This window comes from Alosa sapidissima, chromosome 1 (assembly GCF_018492685.1).
Source record: "Alosa sapidissima isolate fAloSap1 chromosome 1, fAloSap1.pri, whole genome shotgun sequence".
Classification (NCBI taxonomy): Eukaryota; Metazoa; Chordata; class Actinopteri; order Clupeiformes; family Clupeidae; genus Alosa; species Alosa sapidissima.
In genome coordinates this window covers 10,858,098-10,883,441 of record NC_055957.1, presented here as the reverse complement: position 1 = coordinate 10,883,441, position 25,344 = coordinate 10,858,098, and the positions used below count along the sequence as shown (strand labels likewise).

Genomic DNA, 25,344 nt, shown 5'->3' with positions numbered 1-25,344 from the left:
TTCTGTGTTATGTTACAATGAAGCCAACGTTGAAAAGACACAATATAAAATTATTCAGTCAAGGTTATTCAAATGATCTACTGTGTCATCTTTTGTCACCTATGTTCTCTTCCGCTGTTATCTTTTACACTGTTTCATGTTACTCTCATGTTCCCTCAGCTGGTTTAGTTCTTCTCGGTCTCGGATTAATAATAAGAGTAAGGCTAATAATAATAGCCCTTTTTCTTGGTTTTGTTTACCGATCAACATTACTTTTGTCAATGTATGCTGAAGCCTAGATAACTATCAACAATGTATATTCTTTGGAAGCATACTGAAAAAGTCACATTTTTAAGGCCTTTTGCTAAAGGTAAGAGTTGTTGGATTCTTATCATGGCTTTCTGCCACAGGCATTGGGGGTTTCATGGTCCGCCAGAGGAACAAGGCAGGCCAAGCTAAGGCCAAGCCCGCCCTGACCAGGAAGGACTCGACAGGCTCTCTCTCCGAGATCCCGCCGGCAAAGGACGAAAGTGAGACCCTCTCATGTTCCTCAGTAACTCACTCTTGTATATCATTTTGAGTGGCAGGCAACATCGAAGTTCTCTTTTATTCTGTGGCTCTGCATATGAGTGTGTATCTGTGCCTATTCACCCGTCACCTCACAGAAAAGTAATACAGCAATGCTGATGTCTGCTCTCTGTAGCCTGGGGGGATCCGGCCCCCGACACCCCACAGGATGAGAAGCCTCCAGTAGCCGAGTTTCCAGAGAAAACCAGGAAACGGTACAGGAAGAAAAAGACCAAACTGGAAGAGGCCTTTCCCACCTACCTTCAGGTGTGTTGCTAGCTCCATCTTGTACTGGCTCAATCCAATAAATCAATTCAGTGTCTGTCTACATGAACATATTTTTAGATGTAAACATGAGAGGGGATTATCATTTGTCCCTCAGTTGTAAGATTCTAACCATTTATCGGCATAATTGGTTGTTTTACCATACAAAGTTGTGATTGCGTTCATTCAGTTAAGTGGACTTGGACTGAACAAATCAAAGTTTTTAGCACAACTTATTTTTAAAAAATCTCACAGTGGGCTGGCCTTTTACCCACTTTCCTGTTGTTCGGCCACATCTGCCCACACATCAGCACTCTCAGCCAGACGAGCTGCTCTAAAAGAATCATCAGATGTTGTAGAACATGATACACGCCATAAACCATCGGCCTTCACCATCTTCACCTTACGGGAGGGTCACCGCATGCTGCCCCATCGCTAGGCAACCACTAAAGATAGAACACTGTGTTGGAGCAAGCAAGCAAGCTATAGACTTGCCTAAGTGGGGGTGTCGTGAGGAATCCACGGAGAGTTTAAATGATGTTCCTCTCCCCGGTGTCCTCCTATGAAACCCTCTCTTGTTTGCGTTGCAAATTGACGCTTGAATGTTGATCCGAGTTTAACTTTACCGGAGACTGACAGGCCTTTTTAGACCTTCCCCCGGCACCTCCCGACAGTTTCCTTTAGGCGTACGAGTGGCTGCGCTTTTAATGAGGCTTCGGAGGACACCGCTTCTGTTTGAAGCTGGACCAACGTGAGGTGCATTAACTTAACACTGGCTGTCACTGGCAGGGCTCCTGGGCTTTCCCCCGTCATCGGAGTCCTTTTGAATCGGTGACTGAGGCGCGCCGTGGAGGAGGAGCCCCCTGGAATGAATAATTCAGTTTTTGGGAGGCACGCTTGTGCTTTTATTGCGCTGGCACAGCGGGGTACCTTCGTGTCTACTCAGAGAGCTCAGCTGTGCTGCTGAGGCTAACAGACAGGGGGGAGGGAGGGGGCAGGCATGAGGCGCAGACGGCATGACGTCACTCACTCGCGAAAAAGGGAACACGCGTTGTGGCGAAAGTGAGTCACTCTGTCGCCAGGCACCCGAGTGCGTCATGAGTCCGTCGCGGAGCGTTGCAGGGTTTGATAAATGAATGTCCTAAGGCAGAAGGAGAAGATGAGGCGCTTCTAGAGGAGTGGAGCATGAGATGTGGAGGAGAGCTCTGACACACACTGAGCCGCTGAGTGAAAACTAGCTCTGCTCTGCTCTGGGCCATCTGCTGTTTCGCCTCACGTCTTTAGTTGGAATCAGCGCTGCTGCAGGCCAATCTGCACATATGCTCTGCACCTGATGTTGCAGACACTCCGCTGCGCCGCGCTGCCTGTTAAAAGAGGAGTCTCCACTGAGACTAGCCTCCTTGTCATAACACTGAAACATTTCACGAAATTGTGCAGTTCTTCTATTTGCATGCTGAAACCTCAGAGTCTACAAATGGGAAGAGTGCACAGTGTGTTGTATTGACACTGAACGCTAGGAGTCCCTGTTTCTACATACACATCACCTATCATTCACTACAATCATGAGAGGTTGAAATGTGTTATTGTGAAATGCATCTTTTGCATCCATTTCAATCCTGACACACCATGCACACTCCTCGACATGGACGCCCGCTCTCTGCGCTATGTTAAAATACTGTGCCGGTGTGTGCAGGAGGCCTTCTTCGGCAAAGACCTGCTGGACAAGAGCAAGCAGAGCCGCCAGGGGGTGGAGCGAGGCCTGCTGGAGGAGGAGCATATGCAGACGGGCAGGAAGACGCCCCGCCCCCAGTACATGAGCCCCTCAGCCGAGTCTCTCCATAGCAACACGTCCACTGCAGGTGCCGCCACACCTGGCAAAGCAGCCGCGTCCCGTAAGTGCACACACACACAGACACACACACACACACGCGCGCACACATACATAAACAGACCAACATGCATACACACACACTAGCATGCACAAAAGCACCCACGCACCACATCTCTCTCTCTCATTCATACTCTCATCCTTTGACACACATACACATTCAGACCTATTTCACACACACACACACATTTTCCGCAAGAGTTGCCTGTGAAATGGCATATAGTACAGTATCCCCTGCGTGTATGAACGAGATGGACCAGTTCCTCAGCCGTCTCAAGCGCTGTCTCTGTTGGATCCTCAGGGAGTACCGATGACCCCCTGGTGGCCCTGACTGACGTTCTCAATACTGACACGGATCTACTGGGGATACTGTCAGGAGACTTGGGAAAGCCCTCCGATGAATCAGGTAGGCAGCTGACAGTAACCAAAGACTGTTCCGTCTTTCTCTCTCCCTTCCCTCTCTCTCTCTCTCTCTCTCTCTCTCTCTCTCTCTCTCTCTCTCTCTCTCTCTCTCTCTCTCTCTCTCTCTCACCCCTTCTCTCTTTCACTCTGTCTCTCTCTCTGCTCTCTGTCGGTCTGTCATTTGATTTATATGAAATCATTGTACTCAGCTCAATGCAAACACTACCCAGTTTTGGTCTTTTTGTTGCCATGCTCATAGTCCTCCATTTCGTGTCTCTTTCTGTTTGGCTAACTGTATAGCTTCTGAGGCTTTGCATTGCTGTTTTCATTTGATTGATTTCTGTGTGATGTTTTGGTTCTTGTGGCTGTTTGTCTGTCTCGCCATTGTGCTGCTGTTCACTCATCTTGTTTGGTCTGGGTTTCTGTAGGTCTTGATTTTAGCCCTTTCCAGGTTGATGGCTCACCCCCTAATTTTGGTAAGAGCCCAGCGGCCTGCCCCTAGTTAGTTTTAGCCGTTTATTCCAGTGTGTGTGTGTGTGTGTGTGTGTGTGTGTGTGTGTGTGCAAAGCCTAACATGCATGCATTTTGCTCCTCATTCTCACACTTTCTTTATTTCATCCGTCCACCTGTTGATTGAGCTCAATATCTAATTGCTTTTGTGTGACATCGTCTTGTTTTTAAGGGGGGTCCAACTCCTGGACCCATAACGAGATGCGCATTTTGCAAATGGAAATAAACCTCTTAGGATATGGCCTTTGTTTACTGCATTCACATGTGACAACATCAGCCGTAGTACTTAGCAACCTTAGCAACCTTAGCAACGCAGCATGTTACATTTGTCATTTCTGTCATTTGAACCTCACGTTGGTTCCTTCTGCAACTTCGTGCTGTAGGATGCTTCTGCTTAAGTTATTCTGCCGCTTCCCCCGTCAATCAGTCTCTCTGGACCTTTCATGTAATAGACTCTACTTACTTTGGAAAAAAATGAGTGCTGATCAGAGGTTGCATATTTGCAGCATATGGCTTTTTCCCAGCTCTGAGTAGTTGTGGTGCTAATGGGCCATTATCCACCATAAAGTATTCCATCATAAGTTTGGAATGGGCTTATGACGCTCAGTGAAAAAGTGGCCCTCTCGCGCTGCGCTCTCTAGCTAATTGAAAACGCCGTGACGATTTGGCGTTCAGTGGAGGTAGGTGGCCAAGGACGCCATCTCATTACAGCTCAGGAGTGGGCAGCTTTCTAGGAGGCCTTTCAGAGGAGAGCCGCTGAAGTGTGGCCTTCGGCACTATGCAGGCAGGGGCGGTGAAAAGAGAGGCAATTTAATGGGCCCCTATAGAGGGCCTTGACTTCACAGTGGCTTTGTGGATTTCTGTTTATGCAGCACTGAATAATAGAATATAAATATAAATATAGATAAAATACTCAGAAATGCTAGATGCCGCTCCAGGGGTGTCAACTATGTTAAAATTATTTTAAAATGTTAATTGACTTGTAACTGTGACACTTTACTCAGTCACTCGAGGTAAAAACCAGCTGTATACGCTCACTGCTCAGACCTCACTTTATTATTGCACTGCTAACATTTAAGCATCCTTTTTTCAAACCTTATTTTAAACCTTACATCACAACCTTACATAATCAACAAGCTGGTGGTTTCACTGGTAGTGTAGTAATATGTGTGTGTGTGTTTTTTGTGTCTGTATCTGTGTTTGTATAATGTGTGTGTGTGCATTTGCGTATGCATTTGTGTGTGTGTGTGTGTGTTTGCATGCGTGTACAGCTGGACTGGACATGGCAGAGGAATCCCCTGCAGTACCCCAGACTCACTCGGGCAGGGCGGTGCGTGGCATCCCTGAGGAGCCCCTGGGCGGCATCCTAAGCCCTGAACTGGACAAGATGGTCACCGACGGTATGTCTTTTGCTTTTACTGCAGCACAGGAAATGATAGTACACTAATTATTACAGATATCTTATTAGATGGCTAGTCCTTGAAATACCATCAGAGAAATCTCAGGTTATTATGTTTGTTTGTTTTGAACTGTAAAATTAGTTAGTCATGCAAACACTATTTCTTTATGCTTTATCACAGAGTCCATTCTCAGCAAACTCTACAAAATTCCAGGTATGTAATACATGTCATGCTGTGGATATTGATTACGTGTGTGCACTGGATATTTTCTCTTTGCAAATGACTGTACAATCAGTGTGTGTGTGTCTGAGTGTGTGTCTGAGAGAGAGCGGGAGAGAGAGAGAAAGAATGTGTGTGTCATTATCATGACTAAGCCTCCTCAATCTCCAGCTGTTAGTTAATCATAGCACTGCCCCCTACAGAGCTGGAGGGGAAGGACGTAGAGGACCTCTTCACGGCAGTCCTCAGCCCTAGCACCAGCCGGTCCCAGCATCAGCAGCAACAGGGCCCTTCCGCCATGCATGGACCCCAGGGTGGCACTCTCCCTCACCCCCCTTCTGCTCCAGGTACTGGCAGCCTCTCCTCTAGGCACACAGCTCGCCTGCACAGACAGACACAGAGCATTAGCATCAGATCCATGGATCTATGCCGCATAAGATATGGGGTTTCATTCATTCAGAAATACAGAGGGCATCACAAATCCACCAGCATGGGGATAGTGGAGTTGAGTATTCTTTATGCTTATGCAGGAAATGGGATGTTTCCACGGATGCCGATGGTGAACGGCCTGGTGGACCCCAGCCAGCAGTTCTCTCCATCCCAGATGAACCCTGGAGCCGGCTCCTGCATGACTGGCAACTTCAGCCCGCTGCAGCGCATGCCCTTCCCAGACAACATGAGGTACAGCAGGAGCACAACACAAGAGCCGTGCGCAAGATTAGAAGCATACTGTACCACTCTCTCTCTCTCTTGGACTGTTTAATGGAAGAACCTGTAATGGATAGTGTCTTTTTTTAGTGTTGTTTATGCAGCCCGATATAGCCATAAATTAGCCTGGACTTATATACTTCTTACTATACTTCTACACTATCTTTGGTTCTGTTAACCCCACATTGATGATGGCAATAGGGTTGTACAGTAGATGCAATATAGATGGAACCGCAAATGTACTATTACCCCATTATGTGTTCTGACTGAGCTGTTTCATCTCCGCTTTTTCACAGGGAGCACAAGTTCCATCCGGTGCCCGGTGGGGTGGGTGGGGCTTGGGCCGGTCCTGGCCCACCACCAGCGCCAGGACCGGGACCGGGACCAGGGGCTGAGGGGGAGGGTGACTCCATGTCCACTGCCCAGAAAAGCACGCTCAAGTGGGAGAAGGAGGAGACGCTCGGAGAGTTGGCTACTGTGGCTCCGGTCCTCTACACCAACGTCAACTTCCCCGACCTTAAGGAGGAATACCCAGGTGTGGCCCTCAGAGAAGAACATTTACTGGACAGAGTTTGATTATGTTCCCCAAACCTTAGTAGACTAAGGAGCAGTTAACCTGATACAGAGCCTTAGTTTGATTATGTGCCCCAAACCTTAGTAGACTAAGGAGCAGTTAACCTGATGTTATTTGATTTGATTTTCATTTTGTTTGAAAAAAATAAAACAACTGCATGTCAATGGATCAGACCAAAATGGCTGTGAATCACCCTGGATCATTGTGAATGTAAGCCAGTTTAGTTAGTTAAGTTTTATTTATCTGTGTCTCTCTTATGTTTGCACTGCAGATTGGTCTACGAGAGTCAAACAGATTGCAAAACTCTGGAGAAAAGCAAGTTCACAGGACAGAGCCCCATATGTGGTAAGAAAAGTCCCTCAAGTACGGTCTCAGTGAGTGTCTTTTCCTTGTAAACTTCTGCTGTTGAACTCAATAATTTAGGCTGGAGAGATAAAAGCCTTACCCAGATAAGCCACTGTAATTAAATAAACCATATCCTAGATCTATTTAAACAGGTTGCAGTGAAAGCACAGAGTTCAGAGTCTCCTCCCTGCACTTTAATTAAATTCTTAGAAAGTAAATTAATCTGACGGGACAAATTCAGGAGGACCCACTCTTAATTAATAATGAACTTGGTGTAATAATAATTTCAAAGGACTCCTCAGTACTGCTTTACTGTTTTCTCCCTTCAGTTCATCCGTTTCACAAAAACAAAAATCCAAATACCTCATCTGACGTCTCCTTAGTTTGACTGATAATTGACTGTCTCTCTGATTTCCAGCAAAAGGCCAGAGACAACCGAGCAGCGCTGCGCATCAACAAAGTCCAGATGTCCAACGAGCCTGTGAAGAGGCCACACGCCCAGCAGCCAGTGCAGCTGCCACAGCCCCCGGAGGTGTTTGACCCCGCCATCCCACCCCTGGACACAGAGCTGCTCTTCAAGGACCCGCTCAAGCACAAGGAGTCCGAGCAGGAGCAGGAGTGGAAGCTCAGACAGGTGAGAGTATGTCCCCGTTTTAAATACTTCCTTATTTTTAAGTTTGACATTCATTATGGAAACGGATTCTTTGGCTGGTAGAAAGACTGACTACGCCCAGTGGCCCTGTGACGTGAGTTCTGAGCCATCTCGCTGTGCTTTGCAGAGTATCAAGTTTTGATATGTTCAATAAAACAAAGTTTTATGTGACGGACTACATGGTGTTGACATTGTGTTGGCTCTTTTTGAGTTTTTTTCCCCAAAATCTGATTGGAGAGCCTGTCATCTCCTTTTGGGTACTTTTGGGTAGCAGTGGCACCGAGCCAGATTATACGCTCTGTGCCACCTGAATGACCCTGTGGTCCTGTAATCGGGATAAAACTCTGAGACTTGCGATAGGCACTCAAGTTTATAGACAGAGTTGCCCACTTTAATTGGAAGTCCTTGGGTGACTGGGCTCTTTAATAAACTTTGAGAGGCGAAGTCTGAGTGTCTCATTTTCAAGAGCCAGGCAACACTGGCGCTGAAAGAAAGTCTGCCTGAATCAAAGCATGAAATCATCAATAGATGGAATTGAACTGGCTGAGACATCAGACAGAAGCTGTGATGTGCACCCAAACACAACACAGCTGCTCTCGCCATTTGCCAAAAGCCAATACAGTCCACTGAAAAGGTGAATGAGTGGAGCTCATTATGAAAGACTTTTTCCGCAGGTTTGTGGGTGTATAGTTACATAAGATGTCAGTCAGTCTTTCTAATTGTATCCTCAATAGCGTCTTGCATATGAAAATATCTATCTATTATATATCTATTCTTCACCTTTCAATAATGTATACTTCATCTGCCCTTTCTTACATCAGCAATTGAGACAGAAGAGCAAGCAGCAAGCGAAGATCGAAGCCACCCAGAAGCTAGAGCAAGTCAAGAACGAGCAGCTGCAGCAGCAGCAGCAACAGCAGCAGCAGACCGGCAGTGGGGCCGATGGGGAAAACTCCGGTGGCCAGAGCCCGCTGTCCCAGTCCAGCAGCGGCAACCTGTCGCCCATGCAGCAGCCCAAGAGCAACTTCTCCCGACCACCCCCTTCCACCGGGTCCAAGGACGACATCTTCCTGCGTCCGCAGCTGCCTCCTCCTTCTGCCGGAGGCCAGGGCTCGTCCTCCCAGCCCCAGTCGCCGCAGATGTTCTCCCCTGGCTCGTCTGGGTCGAGGCCGTCGTCTCCCGGCGATCCGTACGCCAAGATGGTGGGCACGCCAAGGCCCCCACCCATGGGCACCAGTGTCCAGCGTAGGGGTTCTATTGAGTCGGGGAAGTCACCCAGGTCTCTTTCAGAGGAGAGAGGCAAGCACGAACCCTTTGGGTCTCCGACGTCCCTGAGCAGCGATCCCTATGCCAAACCCCCGGACACCCCCAGGCCTGTAACCTCTGGAGACCCCTTCCTGAAGCCCATGGGCCCCCCAAGGGCCAGCCCCTCTATGGAGGGGAGGCACATGATGGGCTCCCCAGGTCACGATCCGTTCTCCAGACCTGCACAGCGCAAAGAGGCCTACCAGCGAGGCGCCCAGAATAGGATGATTCTCTCGGACCCATACTCGCGTCCCTTGCTCACGCCCATCCCAGGGAGCAATGAGTCGGGCTCTGTCCAGCTCTTCAAAGCCCCCATGCCACCCGGTCAAGCCCAGGACCCATACGGAGGAATGCATCCTGGGCAACGACGGCCGAGCGGGGACCCGTTCGAAAGGCTGGATGACCCATATGCCCAATCCCCACTCACTCCACGGCCTGCCATGGGCCAGGAGTTTGCCAGCCCCCAAAGGCCTTCCCGTCAGCCCCACCAGTTCTCCCAGCCTGGCCCAGTTATGAGACAATCTGCCCAGAACCCATATGTTCACGCACCCCCTACCCCTCGACCTGATTACAGCCAGTATGACCCTTACTCCCAACCCCCAGGCACGCCCCGGCCCATGTCCGACCCATATGCTCACCCTCCAGGCACGCCTAGGCCGCATGACCAGTATAGCCCCTCCTCAGACCCATACTCCCACCCGCCTACCACCCCCCGTCCGGGCCCCAGGCTCTCGCCCTCCCTGGCTGTGGATCCTTACGCCCAGCAACCAGGGACTCCGCACCCAGGTATGGGCGACAGGTTCCCCAAGTCCCCTGGCTGCCAGAGGAACCCTGACCCTTATGCTCAGCCTCCTGGCACACCGAGACCCATGACCATGGGAGGGCCCCAGCAGATGCTGAATGACCCATATGCCCAGCCCCCGGGTACCCCTCGCCCCGGGGGTAGACCAGGCTCCTTTCAGGATCCTTTCTCTCCACCTCAGGCAAGGGCCCAGGAGGCATTCGCTCACCCTATGGTCCCTGGCTCACAGACACCAAAGCATCCCGGAATGCATGATGAGAGTGTAGTTATGCCGTCCAATCCACCGAACCAGACACCCGTCCACGATCCATTTGAGCAGGCACCCATGACGCCTCACCCACAGGTCGAGAAGGAACCGCAGGGAATGGTGGGGCATGGTCTCAACCCCATGGGCACTGGGCAGATGCCTCACCCGGCACAGTTCTCCGCACCGCCCGAAGCTCAAAGTGTTTCTCTGATGGAGGCGGAGGAGAGGATGAGACAGGTTCGATTTTTATATGCATTTTTTCCTTTTGATTTTTATATACATTTTTGTCCTTTTGATTTTTATATGCATTGTGTTTCATTAAATCGGTCAATGAATGTATATGTAAAAGAAGCATTTAAATGTTGAGATGATATTCTTAAATCGTAGCAATTATATTTACAATGCATTTGTTCTTGACTCTACAGCGTCAGCGAATCAGAGAGCTTATCCTGAAACAGCAGCAGCAGAAGGGTGCCAATCGTCAGGAGAAGGGTCCCCAGGAGGCCCCCATGGCTCCAGGAACCCCACAGCACTGGAGTCAGGGGGGGCCAGGGCCACAGGTGGAGATCTTCAACCGACCTCCACCACCGTACCCTGGCCCAGGGCCAGTGAGAGGCCCCATGAGGTTTCCTGGACCCTTCCCAGGTGACCAGCATGGCCCAATTGCCATGGAGGGGCAGTTTCCAGATGGCAGTAATATGGGCATAAGGCAACACATGCAGAGGTGGGTCAGCAGAATGCCGAATGTTGGAGATGGTTATTAATGCAATTAATAATGGATGAATGCTTCCCATACTATCTATTGTTTGTTCTTTAGTAGTTTAAACACGAATGCTCTGAAAAGCCCATATTAAAAGACATTTCTCAACTCAACAGATTTGGGTTTCCTAGTGGACAAGGGCCACATGGGCCTCTCAGACCTCCACACCCAATGCAGGATGCCATGATGGATGCTCACCCGCAGATGAGGAGGTCCATCTCTGTCGAACTTGGGAAGTCATTCGGTGGCCCTCCCATGGGGCCCCAGCACTTCCCACCTCGGGGAATGCCAGTCCAGCAGCACAACATCATGGGTCAGCCTTTCATTGAGCTGAGACACAGAGCCCCAGAAAGCAGGTTTCGGCTCCCGTTTGGGCCCGCCGGCATGCAGGGCGGCTCCATGGACCCCCACGCCCAACAGCACAGGTTACCAGGGTTCAATGTCAGGCAGCAGATGGGATTCCCACCTAATCAAGGTCCCAGACCCATGGAAGGAACCATGATGAATCAGCACCAAGGATCTGCTCCTCAGATGCAGATGTCCTCCAGCATGGACAACCTGAACCAGTCACTTTGCTTGCCAGGGACTGGCGGTCTTCAGCAGCCACCCCTTATGAGATCCATGAGTCAACCAGCCTCAAGTGAATCGTCCAACGTTGCTCCAGTAAATCTCTTCCCTGTGGCTTCCACTGAGCATGCAGATGAAATTTCGATGCCCAGCACTGAAGGAGAGAAGCTGGATGCTGACGAGTCAGCCGTGAAAGACTTGGAGGATGTTGAGGTCAAAGATTTAGTTGACGCAGATCTGGAAAACCTCAATCTAGATGCGGAAGATGGTAAAGACTTGGATCTGGAAACAAATGATTTGCACCTTGATGATTTCCTGACATCTGGAAAATTTGACATCATAGCTTACACTGAAACTGACTTGGACCTTGATGTCAAGAAGGACATGTTCAATGAGGATCTAGACCTCAGTGATCCTATAGAGGACCACAATGAGACCTCTGATCCACAGAAGGCACTTTCAGAGAAAAGGAATACTGGTTCTGGCAGTGCCTCAACAAAAGGACAGTCAGACAATATACCAGAGGCACCTACAGGTAACATTAAACAGGAAGCTTGTTCCAGTCAGGGCTTGAAAGAGGAGCCTGACATTAAGTTAGAACCCAACACTAGTTTGTCTCAACCTCAGGGCTTGACTGCCTCTGGGGATATCAAGGGCTCAGACCTTTCTCAACCAACAGCATCTCAGCTCTCCCAGTCAGTGAGTGTCCCTGACTCCACACCTGTGCTGTCCAGTCTACTGGTCAAGGAGAAGCCAGGTGAGATGTCTCTCAAACAAGTGGATGCCGCTTCTGCTGTTCAGAACAACCCAGAAGTGTCCACCTCGAACATTCTCAATCAAAGCAACTACCCACAGCAAGACTTGAATCCCACCCTGGCTTTGGAACAGACCATGGGTTCTACCCACGGAGAGACCGCAATGGGAAACTCAAGCCAGATCCAAGGGCAGGCTGCAGGCCAGGCTTTTGGGTCGGATCAGTTGGGAGCCCAGGATGCGATGCTTGCTGAGGATCCACAAGCAGGCACCAGCCTGCTGGGCCAGAACAGGCCCCTGTTGCTGGAGGAACAGCCCCTCTTGCTTCAGGACTTGCTTGACCAGGAGAGACAGGAACAACAGCAGCAGAGACAGATGCAGGCCATGATAAGACAACGCTCGAGTGACTCGTTCTTTCCAAACATAGGCAAGTCCTGTTGCAGATATTATCACTATTTTCTCTCCACTAACAATGGGCCTCATGCAGCAATATTCTCAAGTTTTCTCTTAAATTTCTCCTAAGCGAGCTCTTGCCCTGGTGTGCTAAATGATGAATCTCACTTGATCATAAAATGGATCGAGCTAGGTAGCACTGTTTTTTTTTTTTGTTTGTTTGTTTGTTTGTTTGTTTTTTGTATCAACCGTACTCGGTGACCTTCGGTCAACTTCGGACAACTTCGGTGAATCCCAAAAATGAATGGGTGCTAGCAAAATTAAAACAAAATCAAAGATAAACAATAAGAAAAAATCTGTATAGTTTCTTGCACGAGGTCCAATGTGTCACTATTCATATATAAAGCCTTTTTTTTATTTTTTATTCACTGTCTTCTGCAGATTTTGATGCAATCACAGACCCCATCATGAAAGCTAAAATGGTCGCACTGAAAGGTATCAACAAAGTCATGGTTCAGAACAACATGGGGATGACGCCCATGACTGTCATGAACAGGTAAGGAGTGGAGTACATGGAATCTTTTTTAGCATCAGGGTGCTGAATCCATCGACCAATCATAATACATTTTTCTTGTAGGCTTCCACAAGCTGTTCAGCAAGGACAGGGGCCTCCGTGGCCTGAAGGTGCTCCAGTGGCTCCTCAGGTTCCTGTACAAGTACAGGTACAGTATGGGCAACATGGGTAACAGATGTCAGCAAAGACTGGTCTATACCAGCTCCAATCTAATACTCATCATGTTTCTTTTTCATGATTTAGGATGCCAAACAGGCACCGCATATGGGTAGGCCCAATCTCCCTGCTGTTGCACCAGGATTTTCAAGTAAGTTGTTGTCACATTTCTGGAGAAAGTTTTCACTGTGCCAAGAAGGTGTTTCTTAATCTTCCAAATCAGATACTACGGTACTCTCACGTTAGAGCTCACTAATCCTCCCCTTTCTTCCTGTCAGACGACGCGCAGCAGAAGGCTCAGTACGAGGAGTGGCTGAGGGAGACCCAGCAGCTGCTACAGATGCAGCAGAAGTTTCTAGAGGAGCAGATCGGGGCCCACCGCAAGTCCAAGAAGGCCCTCTCGGCCAAGCAGAGGACCGCCAAGAAGGCCGGCCGCGAGTTCCCAGAGGAGGACGCTGAGCAGCTGAAGCATGTGACCGAGCAGCAGGGTGTGGTGCAGAAGCAGTTAGAGCAGGTAATGCAAGGACAACAAATCACTCGCATTAAAAGGTTTTGAGAGCAATAAAATATTAAGTGTATAGTACTACTGATACATTTAGAGCTGCTCACACTTTAACATCCAGACAAGGCCTTTCATTTAGACAGTTTTGGTCCTCTGTAGTTCTCTGATAGTGGACATCTCCTTTAGTCACATTATTCTGCTCTACTTCTAGCATGAAATAGTGCATTAAGTGCATTTGCTGTATGTCTTTGACATTTAAGTGTGCCTGCTTGCTTTTATGCTTTTGACATGTGGTCCCCTGTGTCTCTTCCAAAATAGATCCGCAAGCAACAGAAGGAGCATGCGGAACTGATTGAAGAGTACAGAGTGAAACAGCAGCAGCAGCCGCAGTGCAACATGCAGCCACCACTGATGCCCGGCATGCCAGGTATGCACGGCCCCCCTGCCATGATGCCCGTCCGTCCACCCATGAGCCAGCCAATGATCGGCCCATTGCCCCAGATGCCGCAGATGCCAGTCCACCCAGGTCAGCCTGGCCCAGCTCGCCCACCCAACATGCCACCAGGCTGGCGTCCTGGCGGCCCCATGGCAATGCCTGGCCCTATGCCCGGCCCTATGCCCATGGGAGGCCCTAGGATGCCACCCATGATGCCAGTCCAGGGCCCCATGCCGCAGCCCCCCCAGGTCATGCCAGCCGCGGCCCCTGCCCCTCAGGCGGGTGGCGAATCCCCTCACGTGAACTTTGACGACACCAACCCGTTCAGCGAGGGCTTCCAGGAGCGCGAGCGCAAAGAGCGTCTCCGCGAGCAGCAGGAGCGCCAGCGTGTGCAGCTGATGAAGGAGGTGGAGCGCCAGCGGGCGCTCAAGCAGCGCATGGAGATGGAGATGCAGCAGCAGCAGCAGGCCCTCATGAGTCCAGAGGGCCTCCTCAAGCCCCAGATGGCCCCCATGCCCATGTTCAACCAGGAAATGCCCCACGACTTCCTGCAAGCCCCGAAGCCTCCACAGCCCCAGCACCCTGGCCAGATGTTCCCCCAGCAGCAAGGCCATCCGCCTGGACTCAGCGTGGAACCTCCAGGCGCCTTCATGGGCAACGGGCCATTCCCTCAAGACATGGGACCCGGATTTTGGCCAGACAATCCCGGTATGGAGGCGGGCAACTTTACTCCAGGTCAGCCTAGACCACCCAGATTTGGTGGGCCCAACATGATGCCTCACAACGCGGGCAAACCCCATCCCTTTGGGCCAGATTCCTCTTTGCCTCTTCCACCAAACTTCCCGGGCTCAGGCCCATCGCTGATCCAACTCTACTCTAACATCATCCCCGAGGAGAAGGGCAAGAAGAAGAGGAACCGCAAGAAGAAGAAGGACGACGACTCTGGCTCTCTAAACGCTCCATCCACGCCGCACTCCGACCTCACCGCTCCTCTCACGCCCTGCGTCTCGGACACGTCCTCCACCCCGACGCGGCTCTCACTGCACCATGGAGAGCAGGACCTGTGCGAGTCGTCTCAGCCCGGCTCTTCGACGCCCGGCTCAGCCACCAGCCAGCCTCCCTCCGAGCTGGAGAGGCAGCTCTCTGGAGGTAGCTGCGGAGGCGGGGGCTCCTTCCCGCTCCTAGAAGGCCACTCCAGCATGCCGTCTGGTCAGCTGGATCGGATCCTCAGCAACATCAAGCTGGAGCAGGTGGAGGGCGCCAGCGAGTGCCACGGGCCCAGAGCTCACGATATGGAGCACATGGGCATGGTGAAGATGGAGGCGGAGAAAGAGGGCACCTCACCCCACGCGGCTGGCCTGAGTCCAGCGCACAGCTCCAAGGGCGAGATGAGCAACGAGCTCCTCAAGCACCTGCTCAAGCACAAGCGGACGCCGCCGGCTGCAATCCCGCACCAGAGGTCAGAGGACAGCCTGCGCTCCGAGGAGGACGGCTGCATCGACAGCAAGAACTTCCTCAGGCAGAACTCCCTGGACAGCAACGGGGTGAGTAGAGAGCGGTCAGCTCAGCTCAGCTCAATTAATATATAGGGCGCCAGTAACAATCAACATTGTTTGAAAGGGTTTTATGGAGTCCAAGGCCTGACCCTCAGAAGAGCGTGTATATAGGTGGCTACTGAGTGTCCAAGCAAAACTCCACAAGCAGCCACAGGAGGAGAATCAAATGGGATGCAAATAGGTGGACAACTGGACAATATTTAAGAAATGATTCATCATTTAATTTCTGTATAGTTTCTATGCTCCATTAAGTTCCCTGAGTGGATGGAGGTAGAAGGTGATTTGAACTAGAGGCCTACAGAAAGTGGCGCTCTGGCAAGGGAGAGAGACGCGTGACATATGAGCGGGAACAGGGCAAACTATGACATAGTGGCAGGAGGTGGGAGTGGAACTAAAAAAAACAAACATCCTACACAGACCTCTACCGTCAACTTTCCAAAGGGAAAGTGCGTAGCAGGAATGATGTACTTACTTCCATTACATAGACTCCTTGATAAAGGGATTGTTTAAGTTACATTTTTAGTGGAAATTTGGTTCTAGACCAGCTAGAGAGCATCTCATTTTAAGCCGAAGAAGCTCTGGCTGGTGATGGCTCCTTAGAGGCATACGCTGTAGGCAGATAGGTCAAACACTGAATGGCTCGGTGACGGTGACATTTACAAAGACGACTTGCCTGGATGCCATTTTTGGCACCTTTCCTCCTGTCCTTTGAAAAGCCATTTCATGTCCCATTTCAGCATGAAAAGACCGCTCCCCACCCTGCGACCCATCCCTCAGAGACACATCTGAGAACCAGGGCCCCTTCGGTGTGAGTGGCGTGGGGCTCCGTGTGTCTGCACATCTCACTTGTGTTCTAACCTCTCTCCTCCGCTCCTCTCCAGACGGTTTCGGACAGCCAGATGTCTGGGCAGCCGGAATTTGGCGGCTCCTCGCTGGCCGGCGAGCAGACCAAGCGGAAACAGCGGAACAAGAGAGGGCCCAAAGGTGCAGAGCGCCCGGTGCCGCGCTCCAAGAAAAGGAGGAAGGAGGAAGAGGAGAGGAAGGCCGCCGCTGCTGCCTCAGACCCTGCCATGACCCACCTGAAACAGGTAAGGAGAGGACTGCACTGCCCGACACTGCACTCACTTAAACAACGGGGTGTGTTAACAGTGTGTCTCATCATTAGCATGGCCAAGTAATTGCCACCCTGTAAGACAGACAATAGATAGATATTGTAACTTAGATGTCATAGTAAATCAGCAACAATCTCTAAGAATCCTATGGTGCACCATTGACTCACAGTAGTACTTTTATTATGAATTATTAGCCATTTTAATTATGGGCAATTAAGGCCTCCAGCACCCCTTCAGTGCGCAACGTCTACTGTATATGAGATTCACATCATGAGTTTCACCAGTTTGCCAGTGCAGTGCTGCTTTGTTGGGGGAAAAAAAACAAAAACTTGTGTGATGCTATATGATGGCAACATGAATCTGAGTGTGGCCGTGTCCATCAGCAAAGCACAGTATTTTTTTAAGCCATGTAGCTATGTTTTTTTTTAACCGTGTCCACTTTCTGTGAATTTGCGGTCATCAATCTGCCTACTTCACGATCACTAATCCAGTTTTGATGGCTTTGTCTTCTGTCAAAACTAAGCTGCGCTTATCCTGCTAAGTAATCTCTTCTGTTACTTTTTTAATTACAAAATAATCTGGCAAAGTGAAGATAATTGGTTTTATGGGGCTTAACATGTGGTGGGATTAAAAATTCAATTTAAATTTAATAATAAAAATCCCATACAGAGAAGTTGTCAGGGGTGGCGTGTGTCCACAGCGATGCTTAAGAACTCCATATACACTAGTCTGTCTTTCTCTCTGCTCTAAACACAAATCATCTCTGCATTCCACAGCTCTCTCTGTTGCCCCTGATGGAGCCCTTGATTGGGGTGAACTATGCCCACTTCATGCCCTACGGTGGCAGGCAGCTGGACGGGGAGAACCGCCTGTCCGGCTCCTTTGGAAGCGCAACTCTGGACGGCGTGTCCGACTACTACTCCCAGCTCATCTACAAGGTGAGAGAAGCTTCCCATGTCTTATGTAAATGTTTCTACTTTTTAACGTTATTCCTGGTTAATATTACTTTTGAGTGCTTCAAGATACTCAAGAGAAGGCCCACCTAAGAACTAATTATTAAGTAATAGTATTTATTAATTAATTATTAAGTAATAACGTGAATCTTTTTTTTTTCACTGAACATTTTGGTCTACTGAATCTAAATTTGGTAAGCCTCTCAACAAACTCTCAAAAAACTAAATGTCAAAGAATATAGTCATCCACTTCACACCCGTAGTCATTTAGTCCATGACGTCAGCAGCTGGAGAGAGGTAGGCACTAGGCAGGTCCACTGCTGTGGAAGTGAGGTGGGGGCGAGGGCTGGAGAGCTGCCTGGCTGCCGCGTCTCTCCAGGACATGACTCACAGCCTGGAGTTGCTTTGTCTCCGCAGCAGAACAACCTGAGCAACCCGCCCACTCCGCCAGCCTCGCTGCCCCCAACGCCGCCTCCGGTGGCGCGGCAGAAGATCCTCAACGGCTTCGCCACCACCGAGGAGCTGGCCAGCAAGGCCGTCATGGCAGGCCACGACGGTAAGGGCCAAGGGCTTGGACGAGATCTACAGCCACAGCTAAATTAACATGGAGACTGCCTAAGTCTTGTGCTTTATTATTGTTTTCATGTATTAATATTTATTGATTTATTTCATTTATACTGATTTCATTAAATGGAATAATGTAATAGACTGAACGACTGTGTAAGCATTAAAGTTAGGTTATGCATAAATTGTCAGAAGATTTATTGTTAATGGTAAGCCACAAATATTGATTCAGATACACATAAGTGAATAAAAATGCCATTGGCTGGTTGTGTAGTGGTGAGGGGTAAGCAACCAATGGATGAATGTCCTCTGTTGTTCCCTGTGACAGTGACTAAAGGCCTGCTGCCCAGGTCCATGCACGTCCAGCTCAAGGCTGAAGAGGAGTTGCTGGCCAGGGCACTGTCCCAGGGGCCGAAGACTGTGGACGTGCCGGCCTCTCTCCCCACTCCTCCGCACAACAACCAGGAGGAGCTCAGGTGAGCCCAGGGCCCTGTAGCTAGTCTGAGGGGGCGTTGTTTGGCATTGTGAGGCATGTCGTTATTAATTTTTTAGCCCCCCAAATGACCTCTTTCTGTCTACCTTGTGGTTTTATAATTTCTGATTCACTCTATTGCTCAACCCCCCCCCCCCCCCCCCCTTCTCTCTCTCTTTCTCCCTCCCTCTCTCCATCCTGGCGTGTGGCCCCAGCAGAGGCCAGGAGCACTGTGAGGACCGAGACTCGCCAGACAGCTTTGTCCCCTCCTCGTCCCCTGAGAGTGTGGTGGGCATGGAGGTCAGCCGCTACCCTGACCTCTCCCTGGTCAAGCAGGAGCGCCCCTCCCCTGCCCAGTCACCGGTCATCCCCCTGCTGCCCAGCTGCAGTGGCAAAGGTACAGCCAGGACCATACACACACACACACATACACATCCACACACACATAAACCTCTATAATTGTAAAGACCTGTGGTTACATTTTTGCCAGTCTGTGGAGGAAGCCAGTATACACAGTAGTAACCATCTGACTGTGTGAAGACTATGGAAATGCATGTGTAATATCATTATACTGACCCAGTGCTGTCTCTCTCCCCATGTTGGTTGTCGCTCTTGGCCAGAAGCAGGACTGCTGAACATCAAAAAGGAGCAGCCCTCCATGTTCTACGGACCACCCTTTGGGGCTCCACACAACGGCAGCAACGCGGGGCTCGTTTCCATAGCAATCACCCTCAAACCAGCTGCTGCCGAGGTGAGTTTGTCATCGCTGCTGTAGTGCTGTAGTGTTGGGGATGAAGAGGCAGGGAGAGACAGATGCCTGAAGACAGTTGCCTAGGTTGTAAGTGTGAGAGGGTAATCTGAGCTATGCTAGAGGTCATTTGAAACATCTTAATTGATATTTACCTTTTAAAGGAGCTATTCATTTGATATCAGATCAAAGAAAATACATGAAATATGTGGGAAAGTTTGAGCTTTGCATCTCTAATGATATAGCCTGGAAAATCCATGAACAATTTAATGGCCCAACTCAAGGGGCGGCAACAAGCATGCATTTAAAAATCTCACTGCAGGCAATTGACCATGTTTACTCTGAATGATTTCGAACTTCGACGCAATCGGATAACACTACGACCAATGTGTACTGTCCTCCAACGTTGCAGCGCTGTCTTCATCAGTGTAGCTGGTTCCCAGGAATGTGGGGTGAAAGTAACGTGCATCATTGCTCACTGCCAGAGTGTCTCGCAGAGACAATTCCATTGTGCTCTCTCTCGAACTCTGGATTTCCAGGGTACTAATGATATGTAATAGCAATACATGACGTGTATTTTGAATGCCCCGCTGTATTTTAGAACATCACAGGGGTGGTGGCAGCCATCGCCGACCTGCTCCATGTGAAGATCCCCAGCAGCTATGAGGTGAGCAGCGCCCCAGACCGGCCCTTCCACGGCGCCCCCGGTGGCCTCAGGGCGTCTCTGCAGGGCCCAGAGCTCCGGCACTCCTTCATGCTCCACGGTGCTCCAGGCGGCTTCGGAGGCCCTGAAGGGGGAGCAATGCGCTTCATTAGGCCACCGCCACAGCAGAGGGCCCTACACATGCAGCAGCAGCAGCACCACCACCAGCAGCAGCAGCACCAGCAGCAACACCACCAGCAGCAACAGCAGCCTCACTGCCCCTCTGACAGAGGTGAGGAAAGCACATGGACACACCAGCATCCCCAGGGTTGTAAAGTGCACTCCAGCGGAAACTCACTAGACAGTAAAAAGACATGTTCCGCTCGGAGTTCAAAGCCTAATGTTCACAGCTTAGTTTACATGACCACTTACTGGTGCCACCAGAGAGGTAAATAAAAAATATCTCCGATGTACAAAGTCTGTCCGATACTGAGACAAACCCAATTAAAGGATTTTCATTTTTAATAATTGCAGAGGGGCCGTCACATTATCTTACCTGAGCGGGTTTTGATGATCATCGGCTCTAGGATGATGCTCACTATGACAGGACAGTAATGAGGATGGGGTGCCTTGTCATCGTCTGTGTGTTGCTAATCAGGCCCCCTGGCCCAGCTGGGCACGCTATTGATTTTTTATCACCGATACAATCCTTTGAAACTCACAAGATAGACTAATGATTCTGACCCGTGCCCTTGTTTTTACAAACCACCATTTATCAGCTGTGGCCTAATTAACACCATCAGCTTGGGCCCCCCAAAATAGGTCAAGAGATATGGGCGATTCTCAGTTGCTTTCTCCCTTTCAATGAGCAATTTTCTGAAGTTGTGTATTATAAACAAAAGAATACTTTTCTTTCTGTTGTCACAGTTCAAAGTTTTTACATAGATCTCCGTTTCTTGAGGTCACAGAGTACTGTCGGTATGGAAAAAAACCCGAAAACAATCGGCTTTAGCTAGCTCGACTTTCTACAACCAGGCAGCTAGAGCGCTACCCTCTGTGGGGCTTGTCCGTGGGCCCCCATACGCATGCCCTCAGTACTCGGTCTCGATAAACGGAGATTTTTTGTGGAACTCGCTGGATTTCTCCTTTAAATGTTAAATGAATGGTAATGTAAATGTAATGTGCACTAGTTGGTTTTATGATCTCAAAGGCTGAGTGCAGCAGAGAGATAACCTGTTGAGTGCTACCCCGTTGTGTTCCAGGTGCCACCGTGTCCAGAGAGCAGTTTCTGAAAGGTCAGGCCAGCCCTGGCTCCAAGCCTCAGTGGTGCCGCCACTGCAAGGTGGTGGTTCTGGGAAGTGGAGTCCGCAAGTCGCCCAAAGACGGCAAACCCACGCAGCAGGTAGTACCACTTCAGAAAGCTACCACTACTGATTTTATACAGTCTTCTTTTTACTTTTTTTTTTTTAGCCGTGTCTTTAATAGTGAGGGCCTGCTGATCAAAGATGTTCTGTAGAAGTATTGATTCTTTTGAGCTGTTGCTCTGGGGAACAGACACAAACAGACTGACTCTGAGAACAGTGTCAAGTACATCCATGCTTGTTGGTGAAAAACCCCTGAGGGGTAGGCACCCTCAGTGCAATTAAAGGGCTACATGATCAACACTGTGGGGTTAAGGATGGCCTGTGTGTATGTAAAGGACCTCGACTTTAAAAAAAAAAAAAAAAAAAAAAAAACTCCCTAACAGTTAATCCCAGCACATTGCTCAGTCCTTTTGAAGTCTTCTCCCAAAGTGCTGCGAGCATCGATAAAGGATTATGTGCTTGGAGTAGCCTTTGATATTTGCCCACGCAGCCCCTGCCTTTTATAGATGCATTTTGGTTGAAGGATGGTGTAGCATGTCAATGGCCGCTCTCTTACTGAGACTGACTGTGCTGTCCTCTCTCCCCTCCTTCTCTCCGTCCCTCCTCAGGACATTCAGTCCGGTGCGGAGGGTGACGTGGTCTTCTGCAGCCACAGCTGCCTCATCCTCCACTCCGCCTCATCGCCGGCCAAAGCTCCCGTGGACACCAAGGTCAGTGACCATGCGGCTGTCCGTGGTGGTGTTGTCATTGTGTGTGTGTGTTTGTGTTTTTCCACTACACGGGTCTTCATTAGGCTGAGTTGTGGATGTCTGTGGAGATCTAAAGTCTACAGGCTCTCTCACTCTCTCTTTCTCTCTCTCTCCTGTCTCTCTCTCTCACTTTCTTTCTTTCTTTCTTCTCTCTCTCTCTCTCTCTCTCTCTCTCTCTCTCTCTCTCTCTCTCTCTCTCTCTCTCTCTCCTCTGTCTCACAGGAGTCGGTGGAGCTGCTTCCTGCCAGCGAGCCAAAGGAGAGTCCCTCCAGAGCCCAGCACCCGTACAGCAACAACATGTCCTCCCTAGACGTGCACTGCCTGGCCCAGCTGCAGCCCAAGCCCTCGCCGCCCCTCCCTACGTCTCCACTGCCCGACCCGCCCAGCCCGGAAAAGCCGCTGAAGGCCGAGCCCGAGCGCCCGGAGATCAAACCGCCCGAGACCCTGAGGGTGACGGTCAAGCTGAAGTCCCGCAGCGGTGGCGGCTCCGAGCAGCCGAACCACCACGGCAAGCGGCACAAGGCCCAGCGCTGGCAGCGGTGGAGCGTGCGTCTGCAGCTGTCGCTGAAGAAGGAAGGACACGCTGGAGCTAGCGGTGCGCAGCTCCTGGACGACGAGGTGGAGGTGGACCGTCTGCTGGCCAAACTGGCGATGCCGCTGCGCCCCAGCCCAGCGCTCCGCGACCGCCGGCGCTGCTGCTTCTGCCACCAGGAGGGTGACGGACTGACGGACGGTCCGGCGCGGCTCCTCAACCTGGACCTGGACACCTGGGTGCACCTGAACTGCGCGCTGTGGTCCACCGAGGTGTACGAGACGCAGGCCGGCGCGCTCATCAACGTGGAGCTGGCACTGCGGCGCGGCACGGCCGTCCTGTGCGTGTGCTGCCAGCGCTCGGGCGCCACCACCGGATGCCACCGACTGCGCTGCCTCAACATCTACCACTTCACCTGCGCCCTGCAGGCCGGCTGCACCTTCTTCAAGGACAAGACCATGCTGTGCCACGCACACCGGCCCCGGGGACAGGCCAACGGCAGCGCCAACGGCTTCGGAGGGCCAGCGGCCTCGCCCGCCGCACTCGCCGGCTCGGCCCTGCTGGAGCACCAGCTGCGCTGCTTCTCGGTGTTCCGCCGCGTCTACGTGCAGCGCGACGAGGTGCGGCAGCTGGCCGGCGCCGTGCAGAGGCCCGAGCGCGGTCACACCTTCCGCGTGGGCAGCCTGGTCTTCCACGCCATGGGCCACCTGCTGCCCGGCCAGATGGCCGCCTTCCACTCGGACGCCGCCATCTTCCCCGTGGGCTACGAGGCCAGCCGCCTCTACTGGAGCATGCGCCACGCCAACCGCCGCTGCCGCTACCTGTGCTCGGTGGAGGAGCGTGGCGCCTGGCCCGAGTTCACCATCCGTGTGCAGGAGCCCGGCTACGAGGAGCTGGTGCTCACCGACAGCAGCCCCAAAGGTATGTGCCACCGCCACAGGTACCCACATGCCACATGCCACAGCTTCAGCTTACTCCCAGACCTCTCATAATGCCCCCTAGCTGTTCCTCCGTGTGCTGCCCGTGTGCAGCACAGCTTTAAGTCCACCCACTGGACTAGCGTTATACTAGATCATGTTCACTAGGAAGGAATGATGAATGCCTGGTTCTCGACTCAATGGTAACATTAAATGGCCCATTTTTCAAGGCTGCGTGCTGTATGAGATTAAACACAGTGGCTTATGCTAGTAGCAAATATGTTAGTGTGTCCGCGGCATCGCCCCTCTTTGTCAGAGGGAGAATCCCATAATTAGCCTTACGTTGTCTGTGCCCTGTGAGTAATAGCCCGTGTCGACTGTCTCTTTTCATAGAGCTGTACACCACAGCATGAGAAGACCGGACACGTGTAATTAGATGCCACTGCACATGCTGTTTATAGGTGTGTGTGTGTGTGTGTGTGTGTGTGTGTTTGCGTGTGTGATGTGTCGTATGTGTCGTGACGTATGTATATGTGTCTGTGCTCATTTGACACAGTAAGTTAAATTCGCTCAAGGAAACTGATAACACACACCTGTGCCGTAAGTCACTTTCAATAGAACTGTTTTAGAAATGAGTAAGTGTGTGTGTTCGCAGGAGTCTGGGATAAGGTTCTGTGTCCCGTGGCTGAGCGGAGAGCTGAGTCCAGCACACTCCGCCTGTTTCCCGTCTATCTGAAGGGAGAGGATCTGTTTGGACTCACCGTCACTGCAGTGGCCCGCATCGCCGAATCGGTAATCCGCAACCACACCTTATACTTAAATAGTTAGACCAGAGATCACTTCATTTTAATATTTTTGGATATGATGTATTTACAGGTAATCACTGTTAATGACATTGAAACTTTTACTGTGTGTTTTGTTCTGTATTGCTAGGACAGAATGAATAGACTTGGTCTGTTTGGCCCATGCTGTAGGAGTTGAGCTGCCTGTTTGCATGCTGACTGACACCTGTGTTCTGTGTTCTAGCTGCCTGGAGTTCAGGCCTGTAAGGGTTACCGGTTCCGTTTTGGGCGGAACCCAATGCTGGAGTTGCCGCTGGCTATTAACCTGTGTGGCAGTGCTCGTGCTCAAGCCCGGAGCAGCCCCCACCATGACAGGTGTGTGTGTGTGTGTGTGTGTGTGTGTGTGTGCATCGGTTGTCAGTTGCTTTAGATTTACATAGTTTAGTTTAACAAATTCCATAGTTGTCATGGAGTTTGATGATGTTTGGAGGATTATTTGTTGGCCTGATTCAACATTGAGTCTTTAATTTTACAAAAATAAACTTTCACTGATGGTTGTATAATTATAATTGTTGTATGAACCATTGGAACAGTAGAAATGAATGAGGTGTGTCTGACCCCACCACAGGCTCCTGGACGAGAGCACTGCCTGCAGCCGCTCCATCCAGAACTCGGCCCCTCCAGAGGGGGGCACGCCCTACAGCAAGCACTTTGTGCACTCCAAGTCCTCCCAGTACCGCCGGCTGCAGAGCGAGTGGAAGGCCAATGTCTACCTGGCCCAGTCGCACATCCAGGTCTGCACTCGGTCACTCCCATTCCTCCTTTAGTCCAGTCCAACCCTCACAGTGTGCATCTGTGTGTGAGGGTGTCAGGTCAGCTCAGGTGGTATTGAACGCTGTATTAATTCACATATTTTGTCCTAATATCTGTGTGATGTTAGATGTGCTGG

The 25,344-nt window shown here is 50.6% G+C and overlaps 1 protein-coding gene across 1 annotated transcript in view; it reads left to right on the top strand.

Annotated features, from left to right (window-relative positions):
• kmt2cb (lysine (K)-specific methyltransferase 2Cb) overlaps positions 1–25,344 on the top strand; it is a 74,369-nt gene that overhangs the window by 45,175 nt on the left and 3,850 nt on the right. The window contains 33 exon segments of the mRNA XM_042110407.1: positions 390–509; positions 683–813; positions 2,504–2,702; positions 3,000–3,104; positions 3,529–3,576; positions 4,882–5,010; positions 5,191–5,223; positions 5,433–5,576; positions 5,760–5,910; positions 6,234–6,472; positions 6,783–6,856; positions 7,275–7,490; positions 8,330–10,099; positions 10,288–10,586; positions 10,739–12,369; positions 12,777–12,891; positions 12,973–13,057; positions 13,153–13,216; positions 13,344–13,579; positions 13,886–15,547; positions 16,441–16,647; positions 17,448–17,609; positions 18,042–18,180; positions 18,517–18,664; positions 18,876–19,057; positions 19,281–19,411; positions 20,010–20,343; positions 21,314–21,453; positions 22,024–22,125; positions 22,387–23,617; positions 24,269–24,405; positions 24,640–24,770; positions 25,024–25,189. Of these exon segments, the coding sequence (XP_041966341.1) occupies positions 390–509; positions 683–813; positions 2,504–2,702; positions 3,000–3,104; positions 3,529–3,576; positions 4,882–5,010; positions 5,191–5,223; positions 5,433–5,576; positions 5,760–5,910; positions 6,234–6,472; positions 6,783–6,856; positions 7,275–7,490; positions 8,330–10,099; positions 10,288–10,586; positions 10,739–12,369; positions 12,777–12,891; positions 12,973–13,057; positions 13,153–13,216; positions 13,344–13,579; positions 13,886–15,547; positions 16,441–16,647; positions 17,448–17,609; positions 18,042–18,180; positions 18,517–18,664; positions 18,876–19,057; positions 19,281–19,411; positions 20,010–20,343; positions 21,314–21,453; positions 22,024–22,125; positions 22,387–23,617; positions 24,269–24,405; positions 24,640–24,770; positions 25,024–25,189 (10,661 nt within the window).